Source organism: Anopheles funestus, chromosome 2RL (assembly GCF_943734845.2).
Source record: "Anopheles funestus chromosome 2RL, idAnoFuneDA-416_04, whole genome shotgun sequence".
NCBI lineage: Eukaryota > Metazoa > Arthropoda > Insecta > Diptera > Culicidae > Anopheles > Anopheles funestus.
Genome location: NC_064598.1, coordinates 38,844,133 through 38,867,272, shown reverse-complemented (window position 1 = coordinate 38,867,272; position 23,140 = coordinate 38,844,133). Strand labels below are relative to the sequence as shown.

Here is a 23,140-nt window from a genome sequence, read left to right as displayed (position 1 = left end):
CTGACCACCTAACGTTGGTGTAACTTAAACCTCTCAACTGCTACAAAAAATCTTTCCCACTGGGAATCTGTTGCGACTAACAGAAAAGCAAAATGCAATTTATTAATTCTTAAGTGGTTTCTCTTTCCGTTTCATGGCCGTACGATAGCGTCTTTGTTATCAAATAGACGAAGGCACATGTTTCAGTTCTTGTGGCGCTGATTTTTTTGTTACATCTTCTTGTTTACTTCACAACACCTCGCAGCATGTATCGTAAGAACATTAAAGGTGCTACATGTGCGGTCTAGCAGGGCGCACCCTTATTGTCAAGCTACCCGTGGCCAACATGGCCCACACATTGGAGAGAAAATAATTCTGAAACTTTCGAACTAAACACTGCACAATGCACCAGCAACACGGATCCCGGTGCTGTAAAGGGATGGTTAAAAACTTTAGGCAAAGTGTAAACTCTACCCAACCACTCGACATGTTGCCGGCTGGTCGGTTAAAGGCGTACCAAACAATGCACACACACAAACATAGAACAACCCCAACCGTCACGAACCAAACATGCTGGCGAGCATTATAAACCGCAACTCAACTTCCCGGTAAAGAAGGAAGTTAATTTGTTTCGGAAAAGCTCGTGAAAGTTACCTGGCGGCAACAAATTACCCACAACTTGCACAATAACTTACGATGCTGTTTGATCCGGTGAAAAAATAACAAACACATTAGCGCTTTTTACATGAAGCAAAGGTAATCGTTTTAAAGCTGAGCTGTGGGATGGTGTTTCTATGTCTCTTTCTATGCGTTCATGTGAAGCTGCATAATTTTTTTTAGTTCACTCATTTACTAGGTATGTGAAAGAAAATATATATTTTATGACAAACTGCGAAGTAGCATTTAATTAAACAGAATCCGATTTTTAGCTTATTTTTCTTTAGTTGTTTAAAGATTAAGAAAAATAAAAATAAAAAATAAATCCACCCAATTCAGTTCACAATCGCGGTATCAAGAAAGTAATACGAATAATCTTCTTCTTCTTCACATACCCCACATACCCAATTATAAAATATTGTATTAGAATATTCCCAGTCCTAAATTTATGTTAGTGGTTTAGTAGATCTGCTACTGCACAGTGGGCAACGGCCATACCAATGCCGGGATGAAAATCAATTATATGAGCCATGGTGGTTATTTTCTTCAAACATGTTTGATATAACTAAAAAATGTGTAATTACATAATTGTACATTATTTTTCTCAAATAATAGTGTTTTCAATAATGAGTACAAATAGGAACTATTATGTTTGACAGAAGCTAGTGGAGTTTGACTCCAATTAAGGAGCAACAAATTAAACAAACAAGGAACAAATTATGATGAAGATTTAAACTTAAAAAAAGCAGTTAACTATTAAAAAGTAACTAAATAAGTAATATTTAGTCAATTTTACCTAGAATAATAAATAATCAATCAAAATCTTTTCGTCTATAAAGCGACGCCGCTATTATATCACGTATTAGGGTCTTTCCAGAAAAACTTAAATATTTTTCACGATCGCGCATGGTCGCTGCCAATTAAATCAAAAATATATAGTAAAAGTGTTGGCCTTTCATATGATATATGACACAAGAGTTAACTCTAGTGCAAACATATTTTTTTTCATTGTCTAATACATCATATCTGAGAACAGCAAGACCTTCTTTTGGATTTTGGTAATTTTTGAAACGAATAATATTATATTATCAAAACAATGAATACAAATGAAAAGTATATTAAAAAACCTATTCAAAAAAGTCAACGATATTAAAATCGGTCAATTGGTTTTCTCAATAAAACGGATTTAATGTTGCTTGCAATATAACATATTTTTGAAACAAAACATACCACCTACTATTTTGAAGTACTGTTTCTCAAAAAGTTTCAAATTTGAAAATGAGATATTTTGGTTTTATCTTAGTTAAAGTATATACTTTCCAAACATGTATTAAGTTTGCATGAATGACGATGTAAGGTTTTCGAGTTTCATACAGGCCCACTGTGTACTGGGATCTTCATACAACAGGAGAGGAAACTAATCTCATTGGGACAGTTTCACTACACAAAATTCAAGACAAACCATACGTTTCAGGCATGAAGATCTCCTGAGATTGTTGTGCAAAAAAATAGGAAATACGATACTAAATCATTTATTGAACAAATGGACTTTGAAAGTTTTTCCCAACAAAACAAAATTAATAAATACTTTACTACAACTAATCGTCACATCTTCTCAAAAACGATTCGTTTACACAAACAAAATACGTATTGATATCTTCACAATAGATACTTAATCATCAAATATTTGTTGCATACCTTTAGACAAAATAGAAAAAAACGTCATTTAGTATATTTTTGGGCAAATTATAACGATGCACTTTAAAAAAAATTACAACAATGTTTTGTTTGTCACACACTGTTTTCACATAGTCGAAGCTCTTCCATTCAATAGCTCCATCTGTGAGATAATAAAGCAACTACCTCTAAAAAAGCTTTTATGCTTCATGCCACGCGTAGCATAAATTCCATTAATTCAACAGGTCGCATAGCACCGCTGCAAAACATTGTTATGCTGTCTCTTTCTTTCTATATCTTATGTTTTCAAATCATGTTCGGTTCGTTTTCATGTTTGCTTCAAGCTTTTCCATCCCTTTCTCGTTCTTACCCTCATGGAACATCCCTCTATAAGCTTCCCCTTCGCGTTCGTGCTACAGCAAATGGAATCAAAACCGGTTCCGGCACGAGCCGAACCCACCGTCAGTACCGCCACACTTGACGCAACAGTAAGTCTCCCACCTTCCTCACACGCAAGCGGTGAAACATTCGAACCGAAGCCAACGAAGCCCCAACAGATGAGATTTGATCGTCGTACGCGTCGGATGTGTGACGGCCGGTTTCACGCAGTTCGCAACATAACCACCCTAAAGCCGTGTGCGTTAGCGGCCTGTATTTCTATTTTTTTGGATCGTGTCGTTAAATCGGTGACTCACGTGCATGTGTTTGTTGGGGGAGAAGGAGCGTGTGCGTGTGTGTGGTGTTTATGTTGGCGTTTGAAAAGTCCTTAACTGAAAACGGTCTGCAGCTAATTTGTAGCCACAATTTGCTGCTCGAATGCACCACGTGCACAATAGTGAATTTCTCCAGTGAAGTTTACCGTTTCGCTGGCCTCTCATCACCCACCATACTTCGAAAGAAAGAGAAAACGAAAGAAAGCATTAGAACGGAGCGAAAGCGGACAAACGACCACAGCTAACGGCACGATCAGTCCGTTGCGTGCGGACCATCAACGGATCTTCAGTCGAAGTTGTTCGGTGTAATCCACCCTTAAAAAAGGAAGGTAAGCACAGATTATTGGAATCTGAAAACTTCCCTTGAGGAAGTACAACCATAGAGCCATAAGGAGCGCGTAAATGTTTATGGTACGTTTTCGCGAAAAGAAGAATGGCACGCAAGGGGGATGGAGTAACAAACAGTCCCGGTGAAGATTTAACGCAAGAAGCTTAGCGCTGTGAACGAAGCAACGTTTCGGAACAGTGTTTGTAACCTTTCGGCGCTAAACAGTGAACGGTAAAATGGCGCTTAAGGTGGAAAAATAGCAAAACAGCCATAACGATAAAAGAGTGGTTTTCCGTTTAAGAAAAAAAGCTTTCGCGTACGTGTTTCTGCTTCTGATTTGCTTCATCTCAAGCGTGTGTGTGTGTGTACGTGTGTCTTCTAACAGACCCGTTTTGGAACAAGGTACTTACTAAAGTGAGAAATTGGGCATTAAATCATCACCGCTTAACCCAGCGCACGGGACACGTTTTCCTTGCGAAAAGAAAAAGGGGTTACCTTAAAAGGTCGAAATTTCTCTGAAGCCTTTTTTTTTGGTTTTCGTTTTCAAGAAAACAATCCCACATCTCAATCCACCATCGGAAAAGCCACTTCAATGGGGCGTGTTTGGCGAAGTGTGTGTGTGTGCATATATTCACTTTCCACCGGGCATCTCATTTTCACTCCACCGACAGCGACAAGCCATTTTGAACCATTTCCACACCTCCCCACGCACCCCTCCCGCCATGTTTGTTTTCCCACCTAAGGTGCGTTTCACTTGCTGACCATTAGACGATCGTTTTCTCATCTTCCGTTTTCTCTTATCAAAACGATCACGAACCAGTTTAGCACCTTTTTTTTTCTTCTTTCCCCCTTCCTTCAGTATCCTCAAAAAAACTCTCAAAACAAAAAAGAAACAACTACAACCATAAGAAGCTGCAAAAAGCATTTTCCCTTGGCACGCTTGACAAGGCCAAGCGATCGTCGTTTGATCGGTGAAGTCACCCATTTCACCACCATAAAAAAAAAACAAAAAGCAAAAGGGAAACGCTTACCTATTGAAGCATATTGGCGTTTATGGGATGGTTTTCCTTCCATCTCAAACCCTTTGAGATGATTAAATGAGCTGAAAAACTTGAACTTATTTTCGCTCTACTTCGAAAGACAGTTTCCGACCTTCCAATGCCTCTTGACAACTATAATACATTTTACAACAAAAGTGGGATCTTATCTAATACAATTTAAATTATAAATTCCTCCCTCGCTTCACACACTAATTAGCTGCAATTTTTTTTCTCTTACTGGCGAAACCCTAGTAGCAAATTAAAAAAGAAATAACGACCGAAAGGGCACTTTTGCCGGCTAATGAACATGAAGGTGTTCATGTAATACGTCGGGGGCCTGTTGTCGTGTTGAACACAGTAGTTACGCGCATACTCTAATTTTCTTTTCTTTTTTGTGTAACTTTCTGCATGAGTTATGATGTTTTGCCTTATTGATTTGATAATTGATTAGCATCTTAAGGTACCTTACCCTAAACGATGTACCGAAGGTAAGGGCACAGACGGTCATGCATGTACAACATAAAGCATCGATCTTTTTTAAAGAAAAACGGCGAGTTTAGTGGACTTGTTCAACATTGTTAAGGTACTATTTTCGTCCAACCAACGCGCACAACTGCAATCGCGCTAAATGTGCTCCATCAAACGCAAACGCATAAACCGGCTCGTTTAGACACTTGCCGTGTTAAGATGCGTCGCTTACGCGGCACCGGCAACACCGGATGTGAGTCAGACCCTGGTTGCACGGCGAGCTACTGCGACACAACCGCATCTACCGAGCCTCGTACGTCCGAGGGTAATAAAAAACAAAGCGACAAATCAACGCCGGAAACAGTCAATAGGATTTTGTTTGCCGCTGTTGCCAACTGTCATCGGTCCAGAACCTCATCACCATCAAAAATCACCGGGACCGGTAGGAATTGAATAAAATTATTCAAGACACTGCGTCACAACAATGCCCGGTTGTGTGATATATCTTGTTTGCTTCTTTTCCCTTTAGATTCTCTCGCATTCTCTCTCTAAATAAAAAAAAACCTTGCCATAGTGTTGAGTTTAAATTCTTCCCTTTACGCCGGGGTTCCTGCTGGTTGATGTGCGGTACGGTAGCAAAATTTGTATACGCTTGTTGCTGTTTGAGTAGATGTGTCCGATAATACAATTGCCTAAATTAATTAATTGATGCGCTTTTCGCGTGCGTTACCACACTGTCCACACTGGCCGGAAGTGGTGGAAAATGGCGGTTCCGCTGAATGGTTCTGAGTCGTCGAACTGACACTAGCTTCCGCATTTCGGGGGTTCATGGTGGAAGTTATGATGGTCGTAACATAGTGTCGTTTTTGGAGGGGTCAGTTTTTGGTCAGTTAAGGAAATAAGGAATGCAAAACATGACACAAAATCTAAAGTTTAAAAAAATTTTAATGCCACTTAGTATAATGATTAATGTCTCTTTCACTTTTAAGAAGAATAAATATTAACAAGTTAGTTATGCTAGATGAATTTGAATTCTAAAGTTATTTGCATTCAGTTTTTGTTTACTGCATTTCCAATATATTTCAATCAGTCTTTCAGTCTTTTTATACTACATTTAGATTCAGTCTTTTTGTATTGTCTCTGAAGAGCTATATAATTGTCAACAAACACCGAAAAAACTGCATTTCTCTAAAACATACTTTCTATTTCAGTATCATGTAAATGATATTCAATCTTATATTCCATATGTTCCTTATATTGTTGTCTGTTTTAAACTATTATCTCTAACCCAACCGTTATGGGAATAAGAAATATTAATATTAATATATAAATATGTTTCCCTCATATTCACTAATAAATTTATTTTGATGAATTATTATTGATATATTTTTACTTTCTTTTTTACAAATGGAAATATGTATTCATATTTCAAATCATAGAACACTATCTTAATCACGAATGTATACAAGCCATTAGACAAAATTTGTTTACATGAAAAGTTTAATTCGTTTTTGTATTGTAAATAAGCTCCGAATGGAAGATAGAATCAATGACATTAAGCTTTTCATAGTAACATGTTTAATTTTAATTGCTCAGTTTTCACTACTCATCCTTGTTTTTCTCACTTTAGTTCTGGAGCAGTTGTAGAATTTTTCGGGTCATGCCTGTCTATTATGATTTACTCGTAGCATGATCAGGCAGCGTTCTGCATTGGGTTTATTTCTTCAAGGTCTAAATAAAACTAAACATTCAATGGCAAATGCTTGATAACAAAATTTTTTGAAGAATTTCTATCTTTATTTTTGAAGAATTCGAAGACTCCAATTTGAACAACAATTTATGATATTTTGTATACTTCGTCTCTTAATAACAGTCCACTGCGAGATAAACATACGATAGACAAATCCCCAAGACAAAAACAAGATGACTAGGATATGATTCAGCTTAGCTGTACGAAACACACTATCCCCAAACCTCTGATGAGCTAACATGAGAAGAGCAAAACAAAAAAACAAACACCAGCATCTTAGACACCTTAGCGCAAGGTAGATGAAAACCTGTAGATAAGCTGGCCAAAAAACCTCCCCCCGAAATACCAACGTTTTTTTTTTTGTTTTTTTTTGGTGCACCGGTTGGTGCCATGTCCACCACACTCAGAACGAATGTTGACCGATTTCCCACTGTCCGAATGTAGTATTCCGACTTACAGAAGGGAAAACATAACAGACCGGTAAGAAGCACATTTCTTGTGGATTCGGTCGCGAACCCTCGGTCATAAAATGTGTTGCCGAGGCAGATGCCTTTTCTGGGAACCGGTTCTCGGGATTTCGTGCCCCGATACGAGAATCCTTCTCCACGCCGTACGCCGTGGACGTGCGGTATTTCGACTTTAATTTCCATCGTTTTGTGTGTGTGTGTATTTTTTTTTGTTTGTCAGTAGAGAAGGTTATGCTTGTGTGATCTTTCCTTTTTTCCACATTTTGTTTTTCTTCTTCCATGTTGCGTGATGCTGTTTTAGTTTTCGTCTCGTGTTTGACCCTTCTTCGGGCGCAGAGCTTCAGCTCGTTCTCGTTCTTATGCGCTTTCTTACGCCCTAAGCACACGCAGCACACCTTTCGGGCACAGACCCGTGCGGACAGGTTGGCCGATGGTGAGATTTTCCTTCGGTCGCTTTCGCTCTGTTTCGCTTTTTCGGACGGAATTCAAACCTCCAGCAACAAAGGGCAAGGGCCTTGTAGCGCGTGTAGTGAGAAACGCACACAACCCTTCGGCCGAGGATGATAGTGCGAACGTTAAATTTTCGAACCTCAACGGCACGGAACGGATGGAATGTGTGTTTGACCCCACCGGCCGGGAACTTGGATTGCTTTGGACGGCTCATTTGTCATACCACTTGGTGAAACGGGATGAAACCACTTGCTGCAAGATCTTGTTGCATTATGCATCATCTCAATCGATCGCGGAATGCCGTACAGCGGTCCAGTGTCGGATTGAAACTGACTGTCACTTTCCATGCACAATCGTACCAAAGAACAGTGTGTTGGTTTTTTGATCCCTTTGCCGGGATGGTGTAGGAATGTGTAGGAATTTTAATGAAATTTTGCACCTTACAATGACCACACAGCTGTGCGAAAGCATACATCAAAAGGTCCAACGGGTCTGGTTTTAGCCAAAAAAAATAGGAAAAACAAAATACATCAGCATTCACTCTCGGAACCGGCTTGTGCTACGATCGACGATAATGTCATGCGCTCACCGGACCGGAACCGGACACCGGAGACACACCCCGCCCTGGGATGGGGTTGAAATCATGTTTGCCGCGAAAGTACACACACCCCGGGAGAAATTTAAACCCCCGAGAGAAGGTGGAACACCATGAGCCATGGGATGAGACCGGTGCACTTTCTCTTTCCACAATTGTGTGCGGCCACGTCATAAAACGTTTGACCAACTGTCACAGACCTTGGCGCCCGTGGCGGGTGCACGAGATACCCGGTTCGGGTGTGAAGTAATGTTTTGAGTAAGCGTTGTACAACGATGCTAATTTGCATACCCGCCGACTCAAGGCTGCCTTACAATTTACGCGTTGCGGACACATACGCGGCGTGATTTAGCTGTGCCCCAAAAGGCGACGGCAGGAACCGCTTCCACACAAATACGGATGTTGGCAGTGATCGGAAAAGTAAATGACCCTCGGCTGGGTGGCCGGATTTGGGTTGCCGACCAAATAAAGCACAATCACATTGATGATTCATTTGCAGGAATGGCCCCGAAGGCTGTTTTTGGGGGGGAAGAGAACACTCATAAGCATGTGTGTGCAGCTGGGTAATTGAGTGGGCAGGATATATTTATATGTCTTATAAATCAATTTAGTTCGTCACGTGATTGATGCGGTTATGTGGGCTATAAAGGTATCACGCTTTTAAAATTATTTTAGAAAAAAATCATTCATTTCTAATATAACCAACAAAAATAAAAAATCAAAACTGATCCAATATGTCTAAAGGCATGGTCGAACAAATTCACGTTTTCTTCATTTCGGATTAAGCCAATTTTTTTTTTAAATTACTATTGAAACAAATCGTTTCTTTACTAATTTAAATTCTAGACTTGTTTTTTGGCTGCGTATTAAATTCTGTTTTAAGCTCATTTTCTGGCAAATAAATAGTTTTTCACTTATAATAATAATATTAAAAAAATATAAGTTTAATAAGCTAACATGGTAGACATGATCTGGTAGATTGTTTGAGCCAAATATGAAGATCAGCAGCGGTATTACAATTTATTTTTCTTGCAAACAAAAAAAAAACGGTAACTTCATCTTCCTAACTCTCTTACCACACTTTACACAATAGCGAACAAAACGTTCTCCTATTACCACACACAAGATCACTGATCGCTAACACCATCACAAAAAATAGGTTTTAATCTTCCGCCCACCGAACGAAAAAAAAAGCAATATAGCTTCACATAACGTCCGACACTCGTTTTACATTCAACTTACATGAACCTCACCCGGTCGAAAAATGGGACCATCAATGGGTTACAAACAAAACCGCTCGGTTAGATAATGCTAACGCGTGTGGGCCACACTCGAGATATCCACATGATTCCGGGTAGTACCGGTCCGGCTGGAAAACCTTTTGCCTCGGCCAACTAGCTTGAACGGCGGCAACCGTTGCTAGACCGTGCAAAAGACGGAAAAGCCCGAAAGCATTGGTAACATTTGCAAACGAGCTTCACTTCAAACCACACGCAAATGCTGTCGGCGGTACATGTTTGGTTCGTTTCACTTTTTTTTCACCTCCTCCAGGTGGCTGTACGTTGGCCATTTCGAGACGGATTCCAACTTTCGTAATGAAACTCGTTTGGGTGATTTTATTACATTGGCCTGTACTGTTGTTAATCCAATAGCAATATTAGCAATATTATTCTACCTTTCCTTTTGTAAACCCCAGTCGGAAGCTGTATCAGCTTTCCAATCACAGATCCTTATCACACGTTTTTTTTCCTATCACTCAAGCTCAGGCCAATAGATTATTATTATTTTAATCGATTTCGTTCACGGGGGTGTGAAATGAAATAATTGCGAACGGATTTTTGCTTTCATTTCACCATTGCTTTTCCCTGCTGTCGGACATTTCTCACGAATGAAATCTGTGACACGATATTGTTTTTCCTGCTTATGTTCAAGCATGTTTCCCCCTTTTTATCCGGTCAGGTAGAAAATTTTGTAATTATTGAGGAAATGCTTTTAAAAATCTATTTTTTTACATCTTTTTCCTTCCACCAAAAAAGAAAATAATAATGGTGCACGAAAAATCACACGATCACAACTGTTGGAAGCTTGTTGCGTCCCTTGGGAAATGATGACGATCGAATCGAATCGTGAATTTTCCCATCAACGAATGGTTTTTCCCCATCCTCGATTTCGTTTCCCGGTTAGCTAGAAAACAGCCTTTGTCTAGGAAGGAACTTTAGGTTGGCAAGGAACGGTTTGAAGGGGGTTGGTAATTTATGATTCTGTCGGAGGAGACCTTCAGCCTTTCAGTCGTTGTTCGTTGTTTAACATCGAAATAAAAAAAAACCCGTTCAGTCTCCACTAATGGTCGGTTGCGGCTAATTTCCCTGTCCGGTTTTGCTCATCCCATAACCCACGATCGACCGGCGATCGTACCATAGTGACGAACACGTTCTTCTGCCGTAAGGCATCGGGCGATGACGAGCGGCAGAACCGTCTGTCGACATTTCCAATCTCGCTTAAATGTCAAACGAACCGATTGTCTAACACATCGGCACGGAGATGCACTTTGCTGCGGTATGTTCATTTATGCTACAAATAGACATACTTTCGAGACAAAAACGATCGTTCGTTCTAAGCCGTTTTACTTGCTGGTGCTTGTAAACTAGGTTTTCTAACGTTACATTCGTTATTGGGTCATTGTCAACGAAGGAACATTTCCGTCTAATGTCGCTGTGGTAAAACTAATGATTATCCAATGCTTCTAAAACGAATTGTTCTCAAACCCAAATTTCAAAAGAATTTTTATCTGAAGCAGCTTTAATAAAAACACAACATTCTACAATAAATCGTTTAAAAAGTTAAAAAAACGAAGAAAAACACATAAAAACAAACCATACGCTCCATACGGCCTTGGAATAAAACAAAAGACATCAATGCGCAAGAATGAAACGAACCTCACTGACGGCTGGCGTCATGCAGCAGGCATCCGCATGCGATTTGAACGATCGTTTCTTCACCACTTACCATCTTCATTCTTTGCTATTTAACAACCTACCACTGTACAGATCACTTCTTTCCTCACTCCCACACTGGCGGTAGTTTGGTATTATGTGCAAATGAGCGATAAATCATTGACGCTCAATCAGTGAAAGAAACCCGCCAGGTTGGTTGGGTTTTTTGTTTTGTTTCTTTCTTTTTTTTTCTTTCCTTTCTTACGCTACTGAACTGAGCGCTCATCTCGGCGCCTGACCTGAATACATTGTTTACCGTATTGCGTGGGCATCCAAATTTGACCCTACCCCACACTAGAAGAAACGCCACTGCACGGCAATCGAGTAGCGAGCGTGCCGCGTAGTACCGGTGCGCAAATGGAATGCAAATAATTGCAATCGATTCGATTACGCAATCACCGATCGACCTAACGCCGTCTAGTACCGCACCGTAATCCGGTAGGAAAAATGATGATCGTGCACAGTGATGGGACTGCATTGACTCACCCGAATCTCGCATAAATCGGACCAGTTCGTCTGCTGCTGGAAAGATTCGCATTGCCTCATCGGCTACTTTCGAGCTTTATTTCCGCGACTTCGTGCGGGGTTTCCCAGTCCTTCACGTTGTGTCCTCGAATGACGGCCCCCGAATGACGCATCATTCGCTTTCATTCCGTTTTATTTTTATTTTTTGCGCGAATAAGTTTTAACAAGTTGTGTCAGTCATGGTTTATCGGCGCGACGGTTCACAGCTTAGCGAAAGCCAATCAAGGGTAATACGGGATTTTTTGTTCCTAAAGTTTTTGCCAAAAAAAAAACACAAATTCCGGAACAGTGGTAACCGGTATTGTACACGTGGCTGGGCCTTGATTTTTATTACCTTTGTATATCGTGCCAAATCATTGCCTTGAGCGTGAAAGTGAAACTTACGCGAAATTTTATGATCGCGAGTGTTACGGGATGCTGATTGAAAGTGGAAGGTGTGTTTGTCAAATGAAAAAATATATCACACTTCCGATTGTTGCCTTTCCCATTGCAGTGAGTGCCACGTTTGCTAATGAGCTTAAATCGTTAATTTTCGAAACGTATCAAAGGAAAGACGATTTTTAAGATAGTTTAAGATTAAAGTAGAAACGGGCGAACTACAAAAAAAACATCCATAAGAAAACAATAAAGAAAGGGAAAATGTTGATCATGAGATGCTGGAAGGAGGGGTTATTTTGTGGAAAACTATCCAGAAGAAGAATGCTAATAGGCATCACAACGGTCAGCTTTCATTTTCATTTATGTTCATTCCACGATCCTAAAGTGCAAGGCGCAACGCAGAGTGTGTTTTTGTTTTAAACTTATTTCATGTAATTCAACTGGTTTAATTCTCTGAAGAAAAAAAAACTCTTTTCCATTATTTCATTTTTTTATTTTATTTATCTCACACAGGAAGGTCCAACACAACGTTTATCCGAGCTTTAAAACCGAACGGTGTGATTTTACATTGAAAGCAAACTCGAAAGCGACTCATCAACCGGGACCGGCCACAATGGAAGAAATGACAATCGTGTACATCGGTAGCCTGTGAAAATTACGTGCCCCAAAAGAAGCAAGATCTCGGTGGGTACGGGGGTGTGAGAAAATAAATTCCCTCACTCGGTGTGCGTCCGGTGTGCGTGAGAAAGGGAAATTGGTCGGTGTGTAAGCGAACAAAAAAAAAATCAAACAAAGTGGAAGGAAATTTTGTCGTGTCGTGGTCTTTTTGTTTCCGAGTGTTCCCGGTCAGTGATCGGTGATGATCGAATTAATTCGATGTAGTGAACCGTAATCGTGTTGCATAGTGAAGTGACAAAACAGAGGAAAATTGAAATGCAATAGAAGCGAAATCAATTACAGTTGTTATTCGAATTCGTGTCAATTTCCACGTGACAAAGTGGCCTCTTCGTGTGGTGCGTTTATTTGAGAGCGCTTGCGAGTGTGCCTGGATAGCAAAGTGACCGCGGCCGTTACGATACCCAAAAATGGTTCGTAAGATTACTAAAATGGATACATTTAAAGGCAGTCTGGTGCTCCTAATAGGGATATGCTTGATGAGCTGGACAACCCTGGCGCAGGATGCGGAAGGTATGTTTCAAGATTAGAATAAATTAAACTCACAAGTTACACTAGCAATGTTATATCGGTTTAAATAATATTTGACTAGAACTTTTCGACTTAAAATCACCAACAGTAAGGCCAATTAATGTTGAAACGAATTATTTCTACTCAGCTTCAAATTTCCAAACCACCCTAAGAACAACAAAAAAGCGAAACATTCGAATCATTAGCACCACAGGAAATTAAAGAAAACAAAACCTTCAACGCAAACAAACATGCACGAAACGAAAAACAAAATAGTCCCTTTCTTTCCCAATCCCCTTTTTTCGGGGTACCCTTTCCGAATCTGTACGACTCAATCTAATGATCAATCAAATCGAATTACAACTCTCATCAATGTGTGTGTGTGTCTGCACACGTTTTTTTTTTAACATCCTGTCCTTCCCCATTCGGCGTCCATCTTTTGGAGCACGTTGAACAATAATCAAAACACAAAACATCATTACCTTTGCCACAGTTGTCTCAAGATCCAAATCAAGCCGATGGCCATGGTTGATCGCAATGGGTTCAGGGTACACGGTGCGCAGTAAGTAACCCTGGGAAACCGTTTTCTTGCCACACGTTGTTACCGTTACAGCAGAGAGGACGGTTGTCAAAACGAAGAAGAAGCTAATTACAATTCCAGTTCGTGATGAATAGGAAAAATCCTATTGAACGATTCGAGATGATGAAAGAAGGCACAATTGGATGGTTGATTTTTTATTAAGTTTTTTTCACTGGCTGTTTCGGTATGTCATACTACTATAAAGTACAGTATGAGTCGTATATGTTTGGCACGATCATAATAGCAACCCCTCATCTTTAAGGTTGGTAAACAAGCGGAAAAGCTTACAAGATCACATTTACATTGTAAACATCGTACACGTCTGGACACGATGAATCATCGGAAGAACTTCCCCTAGTGCAAAAAAAAAACAAACGTTTGTTGTGCGATAAACTGCAACCCGGGGAAACATGAGGTTTCACATTAATGAAGCAATCATGTGCCAGTGGAACAACTCTTTAACAGCAGTAGAAAGCTGCACCATATCAAAAAGGGGTTTGGAATCGACGGGAAAGTCCACTATCTCAAATATGGACCCTGGTGGCGTACCACCATAAGCATTCTTCCTACACGCGCGTACAATTCACTCTAGGTGATGGTGGTAGTACAGCCCGATAGGTAGGTAAAACGCACAAAATACAAACGAAGACACTTTCCCATTAGGCGCTTGGAGCGTTGGAGCCTGCGTGTACTACGCGTCCGGGACAAGTTAATTTGCACCGGACGAACCAGAATGACAGATTAGGCAAAATTGGTATCGAAACTTGCTTCAGCATGGAGGCTGCGAATTGTTACACATTGCCTCATCCCTTGCGTGGGTACGAGCGCACACATGGTGCGAATGTAGGACACCATCATCTTGTCTGACGCTTACGTCTAATGTCGTACATCCGTTGTTTTGTTCCCTTTTTTTTTCTTCACAGCTCCAGTACCATCAACAACAACGGCGAACAGTGATCTCACGACTGATGCTACCAGCACAGTTGCGAACTCGATGGAGCCCTCGGAACCGACAACCAATGATGCTTCACTGGAGGTACTACCATTAGCAACGAAATCCGCTGATAGCAGTGAATCCATCGGTGGAACCGATCAACCTAAGGTGGCGGAAGATGCCACAACTACGCAACAGGCTGTCGGCTCAGTGTCGGCTAGTCTGTCGACCACGAGCACACCCAAGCCGCTGGAATCCAGCACATCATCCGAGGTCAAGAGTACCGCAGAGAGTCTCGCCATGATGCCCGGCACAACCACTACTACCGTGCAGCCAACACAATCGCCCACCACGGTGGAAGCCATCGTCACCACCTTCGCCACCAACGTGTCAGTAGTTTCACCGACCGCGAAACCGGTTATTCTGCACGTCAAATCACCCGAAGAGGAAGCAAACGATCGTACAGCAGAAAATCCTCCCTCAATACTGAACCATTTCCTGCCGAGTGGCGAAAGTTCTTCGGAGGAACTGCTCAAGATGAGCGATGTGCGCGCATCGGCGGAAGTGCGCGGCCGGGCGATCAGCTTCGGACCAAGCGAACCGATCAATTTCGTTACCGCACCAAATCTTGTTACCACCGTACCGCCATCGGTCGCGGGTGAAGGTGTGACCATGAAGACGACGGCCCAGCCACCGTTCGATGACCTCAGCGACATCAGCATGGAGTCGACGGATTCTACAGAACCGAGGGCAGAGATGGGACCAGCCAGTCCGGAAGGGAAATCCATGGAAATGTTAACACCGGGCGAATGTATTTTTAACGGCATGGAGTACAAGGTAAGGAGTGACAAAATTTCTCTCCCCCAAAGCGCGCTACTGGCGGTGATTGTGATGACAGTTTGTTTCACTGATGATCGTTAGTAAATCGTTTTGTTTGCTGATGTAAAAGGCTTTTCTGGGGAGGTAATGTTTAACTGAGCGTTGAAAGTGGTTCACTAGTTTGATAGAACAAACTACACCGGTGACGTGATGCCGGACGGATATTATGAAAATTCCCCCCGGTGCACACAAAAAGAGTACACGAGTTCCGTCGGTAGTGCGTAACATTACGTTAGTAGAATGTTTTGCATTCCGATTGCTTCACAGTGATTAGAATAAACTGCTTCATGTTAGGTAGCGTTAGCTAACCCCAGTTGCTTACCGTATGTGATATGTATAGTGATATAGTATATAGTTAAGCCCTTCCAGTTCACCTTTTAACCTCCAAGTACTGGCTACTGGAATATCTGTAATTGGCATACAGTTAATCTGTGCCACATGGTAGCACCTTGAATTAGCGATTGGTGAGTGCACAAAACAAGAGCAAAACCTTCACCATTCTTCATTGCAGTGACACATATTGCAGGAATGCACGCAATCGTGTCAGTTATCTACCAAAGCAAAAACCTAAGCGCATAGCAGAACTCACTCACTTCCAATAGTGTTAGTAGTGCGTGCTTGCCGTGCTTTATTTTTATGCTTGTTGCATTCCACCAGACTCAGCCCTAGTAGCAAATATTGAAGCTGAGTTTTCGCCTCACTTCAAGCCTAACGAACAGATCGCGGTGAGCTGTCCCTTACGCAATACAGCACTAGGGTGCGCGCATCCGCAACAATCTTGCGAATAAATGGAACGCAAAACCAATAACCGTAGCGCCACCGCAAGGAAGGAAGGGCTTAAAGTGGGTCACATTAGGAGGGCAAAATGGCTGCTTAATCTGTGGCCTACTGCGTATCACCTTCAGTAATTCGCACGCACCTAACAATCAGAGCATCAGGTAAGTGGTAAGGTTTTCCCTTTTGCGATGAGCTCGCGATGCCTCATCGCGTAATGCAGGTGGTTACCCTTGAACTAGCACCAAGTGTGCCATCGTTTGTTGCTGCTGTGTCTTGAACCTAGAGCAATCGCATTGGTTTGGTGTCTTTTAAACGTCTCAGGACTGGTGTAGGCAACCGGATGCGGTAGACATTGAGCCGGGTTTAAGCAGATTGCGGAGGTTAGTTTGGAAAAAGGTAGACAAAACAATTAATAGTGTAGTATGGTCGGGGAACCTGCTTTTCGAAACAGATTAAGCAATGTGCCTTAGACACCAACTTTTCGTCATGGAACAGTGCCCTGGAACAATCAGTTCCAAAAATTCTAACCAAGTTGATTAACGGCTAGGTGTGGTGTGAGTTATTTGCAAGTTCTTGCCTCGAGCTAGAAAGCTATTCATTTCCAGGTATTTTACATCGAAGGTGTTAGCTAGACTAGCCTAGAACGAGGAAAAGAAATATAGCGTGAATGGTTCTTGCAATCATCAAAATTCAACGAATACAAAGAGCCAAACACCATTATATGATAGGATCATAAATCAGACTTGTTACCCTGAGGATAAAACACTAACAAATGATTTATAGACGACAGTAAGCCATGTGGTACCTTAAAAAAGCTTCCTAACCACAAAATTTTATTTCCCAAGACACCAAATGCTTTGAATATAACATCTTCACTTATTTTGCTCACGGTCAGGGTTGACCGTCAAAAGTTGAGATTTGAACCAAGATCGAATGAGACCGGAACATAACGTAACATAAAAAAGGGCGTAATAGTGAAGCTTCGAACTTGGGTAAGCTCTCTTGTTGTACTTCCACATTTCACAAAGTGTCCATATTAGTTGCTCAACTTTTCGTATTCCACCCGCAACGTTCATTGACTCACTTTATTGCGATTAACCCCATGTGGCTCTGTCCAGTTAACCGTGAGAATTATGCGTTCTTTTTTGAAGGAAAAGATCAATTTTTCATCATTACCTTTTAGGGATTTCATTAGATTAGTATTTTACCCCGTTCCCAGATCGAGTCATGGCATCATTTCGAGCAAGCATCGCACGAGAAGTACTCCACACTTTTGTGGTTAAATAGCTGGGAACACAACGATGAGCGAATATTCAAATGCATGCCTTAGGCATCTTTAAACTCCACTTTGGAACAAAACCGAACCAAAATCAGCCCGAGTTCTACGTGCAAGATTATTCACTTGTGCGCGTGGTATGGAAACATGGCCATCACCTGTACCACCGGGTGCACGACAGGCATGAAGAAGCACTTAACCTACATTCGATCTTTTTCGCTGCTATTTCGTCGATCATTGTGGTGATCGGTTTTTTTTGTCAACAATCGACCATCACCATCATTTGAACCGGTTGATCGCGTGGGACTATGCTTGTGTGCCCCTTAGTTTCTATGCTTCTTTATAAAAGTCGATACGTTCCCCCACCACACTGAAGAGTGGCACGTTGCGCCGTCATCGCCAACATTGAGTTTCGAGAACTTCACAAACAACTATCACTTTCTGGCGCGAACGCGATCATGTTTCGTGCGTGGCATTACATCAACGCAACACGGGAGGCTGGTGCATAGGGTCGTTGCATTTACAGTCTGGAGCAGTTTGTAGATCGTTCGTTTTCTTTCACTTTGCAGACTAATGCGACCGTGGACAAGGATTGTGACGAGCGTTGTCACTGCGAAGAAGACGGCAAATGGCGCTGTGAACCACGATGCGGACGACCGTTTGTGAAGCGAGGCAAGACGGTACTCGATGCTGGCTGCTACGAGAATCCCTCCAAGACGGATGAATGCTGCGCCACACTGATCTGCCCCTCGGAGCGCTTCACCGATGGACGTGTCGGTAAGTTGGGTATTTGGACGGAGCATCATAATTACCATCGTCACCACTTTCCAGCTATATCCATCGGGGAATTGAATGTAGTGCAGCGTAAAGAAACACCGCACTAGAAACTCCATCCGATGGCGCAATCGTTCGAAAGGTGTTGGCCACGAACGCGGAAATAAGATGAGGTTTCGACCACCGCAATCGTGCTGCACCGAATGCCACCGATTATGCGAACACGCTGATGAAGTTTGCATTCGAAATGTGAACTTACATCATCGCCCGGTGTGGTCATTAGTTCCTGTTCAAGCTTCACGCACCAGTATGAATCTGGGTCTTCACAATGGGCTCTTTGCATATCGATTGTGTTCGATTAAGACATCGCACTATGCCACGTATTTGAAGACATTATTCCCGCTCTAAGGCAAAGGCTCCCATGACGATTACTGACTTAGCTTGTGCTTTTGTTCTCTTTTCCAACAAAGAACCAACACCCGTGTCGGAGGAGACAACTACGGCCAAAGCGATCGTGACGAGCTGCATCTACAAGAACCATTCGTACGGCATCAACGAAAGGATGGAGGTAGGCTGTGACCAGATCTGCACATGTACCAGCGATGGTGAGATGGAATGTGCACCACGCTGTGCTCCGCTCAATGCAACCCTCTCGGAACAGTGCGTAGTGTTGCCGGATCCGCACGATCCGTGCTGCAAGCGTGAGTTCTGTGATGTTACGCTAGATGATCACGAACAGAGTAGTGGTGTGATGATGATGATGGCACCGGCCTCTGCATCTTCCTCGCCATCGACAACGACCGGACCCGAACAAGATTTACCACCGGACACACACTCGACGGGTGCCGGGTGCGAATTTAAGGGCCATCGGTACAAATTAAGCGATCAGTTCCACGATGAATGTAACGCACTCTGTCTCTGCACGGATGCCGGTGTGCACTGTGCGAAGATCGAGTGTCCTTCCGAGTTTGGTCTGGACGTACTCGATCCGCACTGTCTCAAGTGGGGCCCGGATCCGGCCACTTTCCGTGCGATCGCACCACGCTGCTGTCCGGAGCGGATGCGATGCATCGACAATGGTACATGCGAGTACAAGGGTCAACTGTTCGACAACTGGTCCGATATACCGAGCAATTTGACCGGCTGTGAGCAGCACTGTTATTGCGATACGGGTATCGTCGAGTGTCGTCCAGCTTGCCCACCAGTGCCTGCGTCTCCACCATCCCATTTGCCGTGTAGCTCGAGAAACGCCCGTTTAATGCCGATCCCGGGAGAAGAGTGCTGCAAACATTGGGCCTGCAGTCCGACAACCGACAATGGAATTGCAAGCGGTAAGTAAACGGTGCTATGGTGAGCCTGGCTACTCCACTGCCCTGTCTTTCTCTAGCTCACTCCTGTGCCTGAAAGTGTGTTTGCGAATGTGTGTTGTTGAGTTCTTTACACTACCACCACTACCACCTTCCGATTGTGACCATTCTCACGATCCACCTTCATGCCTGCACCCTCTCATTGCCATCACCATCATCATCCGGTTTGCATTTACAGGAAACGACGTACTTAAGCCATTGCTAATGCCCGGCACAATCAATCAGTTTCTACCGACGAAACCGCCCCGATTGGACGGGAAACTGGCGGACAAGGAGAAGCAACCGGAACCGGCAACAGACAAGGATCCTATGCCTGCACCTTTCTATCCTACGATCGACGGCAAACCGCCCAAAGTTCCACAGGAGAAGCCCCACAAAAAGTACACCAAAGAAGACGCGAACAAGAAGGAACACTTTAACAACATTTTCGCCGGAACACAACCCGGCGAGCCAGAGTTGCCGGATGTTGGAAAGTATGATTACGGTAGCTATGAGGAAGGTATGAAACCGGCAACGCTTGGCGTTCAACGTCCCGGTCCACCCGGTTACTATGGACCGGAGATAAAGCCTCATTATGGAGCTGATTTTAATCCCTATCTGCATCCACTGGCTGGGGCCAATGGAGCACCAACGGGACAGCCCGTTCCGACGGTTGGAGGTCAACCGATTCTACATGCTGGACAGCATCCGGCGGGATTGGACAAGCAGTTGCTGAACGTACTGGGACCGAACGGCCCCGGTAGTCTGCCACCGAACATACGCATCGAACAGCTGCTGCAGCACATTCATTCACAGGATCCGAATTTGCCGCCGCAGGGTTCACCGCTGTTGCATGGTCCGGGCCATCCTAACGTTCCACCTTATCAATCACAGCATCCATCTGCATCACAACCGTCGGCGGCAGGCAATGGCATCAATTACAACCAGTACGGTACGGATCCACATGCTCCATCGCACGTAGACATTGGCATTGTTCCGCACGAACATCCACCACCGTCGGCACCAGCAGGTTCATACACATTTTCTACTGCACCCTTTCACACTAATTCCTTATTCATAACAACATACTACTGCTATTGCGACTATTTGCACCGTTGCTTCCGTTTGTACCTCTGCAAACACTGCTTTTTTTACTTGCCTTCGGTTTAAATCGTATCGTAACCATTAATTAATCTTGTTACAATGTTATTTTGTAGGCCCTGGAGGTGTCGGTGGCCCAGGCGGACTAGCATTCTCCAGCCTGCAGGTTGACCTGAAGGTGCTCGCACTAGATGCCATCGATTCGAACACCGTGCGTGTGATCTTCCTCGTTCCCTCGGTGTACGTTGGACTGCATGGACGGGTGGAACTGCGATATACACGCACTCGTAATAATGACACCAGTACCTGGCAATCGCAAGTGTTTGCCCCACCGGATGATCTCATAGCGACACCTCAGCTAGAGTTCGAACTGCCCGGTCTGAATGCTAACACGGAGTATCGCGTGAAGATCACGCTAATATTGCGCGATGTTAACTCGCAACCCTCTAGTCAGGTGTACACCGTACGTACGCCGTCGGACCGTGTCATTACACCACCATCGATTGGTATCGGTACCGGTCATTTCCCGCAAATGAGTCATCCGACCAACTTCCTCAAAGAGATCATCCAAGATCCTGAACTGCGTGCGTCCGAGGTTAACTCGACGTGGGCCAAAATCAACTGGCGAAAACTGGACGACGAGGAGCTGGACTATGTTGATGGTATACAGCTGCGTTACCGTGAAATCGACAGCGTTGTCTACCATGCGACACCACTCATACATCGCGCACTGAGCGAGTACACCGTCGAGGGTTTACAGCCGCAAACGCGCTATGAGGTGGGCATCTTCTTCATTCCGTTCCCGGGGCATGGCGAAGAGGTAAGGGCTGGGGAGATGCTCCAAATCATCACGGCAGAGCGCATCGATGTGTACGGGTTCGAGGTGATAGTGAATGCGAGCAAAATCAAAGCTACCAGTGTTGAGGTTAGCTGGTCCGGAGTACCCTACCCCGAGGACAAGTACATTAACATCTATCGTGCGATCTACCAGAGCGATAGCGGGAAAGAAGATTCAAGGTACGTTCACGGAACTTCTGCTAGTTGTGAAGATAGCTAATACAAGACAATTTTATGTTTCGTTTTTTCAGTGTGTTCAAGGTGGCCAAACATGACTCAACGACGGGTACGCTTATAGCGGATCTTAAACCCGGCACTCGGTACAGGCTGTGGCTGGAGATGTATCTTACAAATGGTAGCATTAAGAAAAGCAATGTAGTCAACTTCATCACCAAACCCGGTGGACCAGCCGTACCGGGAAAGACGGGTATGTGCCGTAGAACACGTACCAATTATTCCATTTGCTGATGCTAATATGCTTTTTTTCGCAGATAAACTGGCAGCTGCAGGTGCAGCAGGTGCCGTGAATGGAGACTATTATGGGCCACTAGTGGTTGTCGCGGTCATTGCAGCGCTGGCTGTCATGTCAACCTTAATACTGCTGCTGATCCTGACGAGGCGTCGTGTGCAGAGTGCAACCATAACGCCACCCAGAAAGAACGATGCCGCATACGACAATCCCAGTTACAAGGTGGAAATTCAACAGGAAACCATGAGTAAGTCCGCCTCTGATCCGACGGTTGAACATTTGCAGCGAACTAATGCATTTCGTACCACAGATCTATGATTCGAACGTGTCTCGCTTTGATGGTCAACCCCTCCTCGGGTCAGCCCGTTAGACTGTTGGCTGGATTCTATCCGATAAACCAATGTTCCAGTGTTCAAGTAGACGGCTCGCTCCTGTACTGTCCGGATGTTTTATATTTATTAAACCGCCCATCGATGTGAGACAATGACGCTATTCCCGATCGTCTATCCAGCGATCTTCCCGTGTACATAGTAGCATGTTAATCCGTCCCACTAGCAGAATGGTAAAATGCCATGAAGGTAGCAAACCAATGTTGGCCCATTCCTCCCTAAATGGTGTCCAATACCGTTTGCGATCCCATCGCTCCTTCCTCTTTGTGTAGCCATAGTTCCCGCTGTATAGATAAGTATAGTAATGTGTATTAATTGCCACACAAAATCAGAAAGAAGGGAATCGTTTAAAACCACTACGTGTAAATACAATTTCTAGTAAATAGACAGGATCTACTAGAATCGGGAAGGAAAATTACGATATTTTCAAGTAAAATGTCCCGTTTTCCAGTTAGCGGAGCGGGGTGCGTGAAGTAATCGATTTTCTTCAGATGTGCAAAAAGTACGCTGTACATAAATAAAGTTTACTCGAATTTTTAACAACCATAGCGAAATATGTTTGACATCCTTCCT

General features: G+C 43.3%; 1 protein-coding gene across 4 annotated transcripts; it reads left to right on the top strand.

Moving 5' to 3' along the window:
- Nucleotides 1–2,222: 2,222 nt before the first annotated feature.
- LOC125761898 (putative epidermal cell surface receptor) lies at nucleotides 2,223–23,115 on the top strand. 4 transcript variants are annotated; one of them, XM_049423463.1, is made up of 10 exons: nucleotides 2,223–3,355; nucleotides 12,534–13,208; nucleotides 14,709–15,556; nucleotides 18,221–18,428; nucleotides 18,896–19,756; nucleotides 19,971–20,801; nucleotides 20,989–21,889; nucleotides 21,961–22,136; nucleotides 22,201–22,425; nucleotides 22,489–23,115. In XM_049423463.1, exons 2-10 carry the CDS (start codon nucleotides 13,106–13,108, stop codon nucleotides 22,494–22,496), a joined length of 4,161 nt encoding a protein of 1,386 aa, XP_049279420.1. In that variant the 5' UTR covers nucleotides 2,223–3,355; nucleotides 12,534–13,105; the 3' UTR covers nucleotides 22,497–23,115. The 4 variants fall into 4 exon arrangements, with proteins under 4 accessions (XP_049279420.1, XP_049279422.1, XP_049279423.1 ...); XM_049423465.1 differs by having other exon boundaries at nucleotides 2,224–3,355; nucleotides 19,971–20,723; XM_049423464.1 differs by lacking the exon at nucleotides 2,223–3,355 and adding an exon at nucleotides 3,363–3,756.
- Nucleotides 23,116–23,140: the final 25 nt, after the last annotated feature.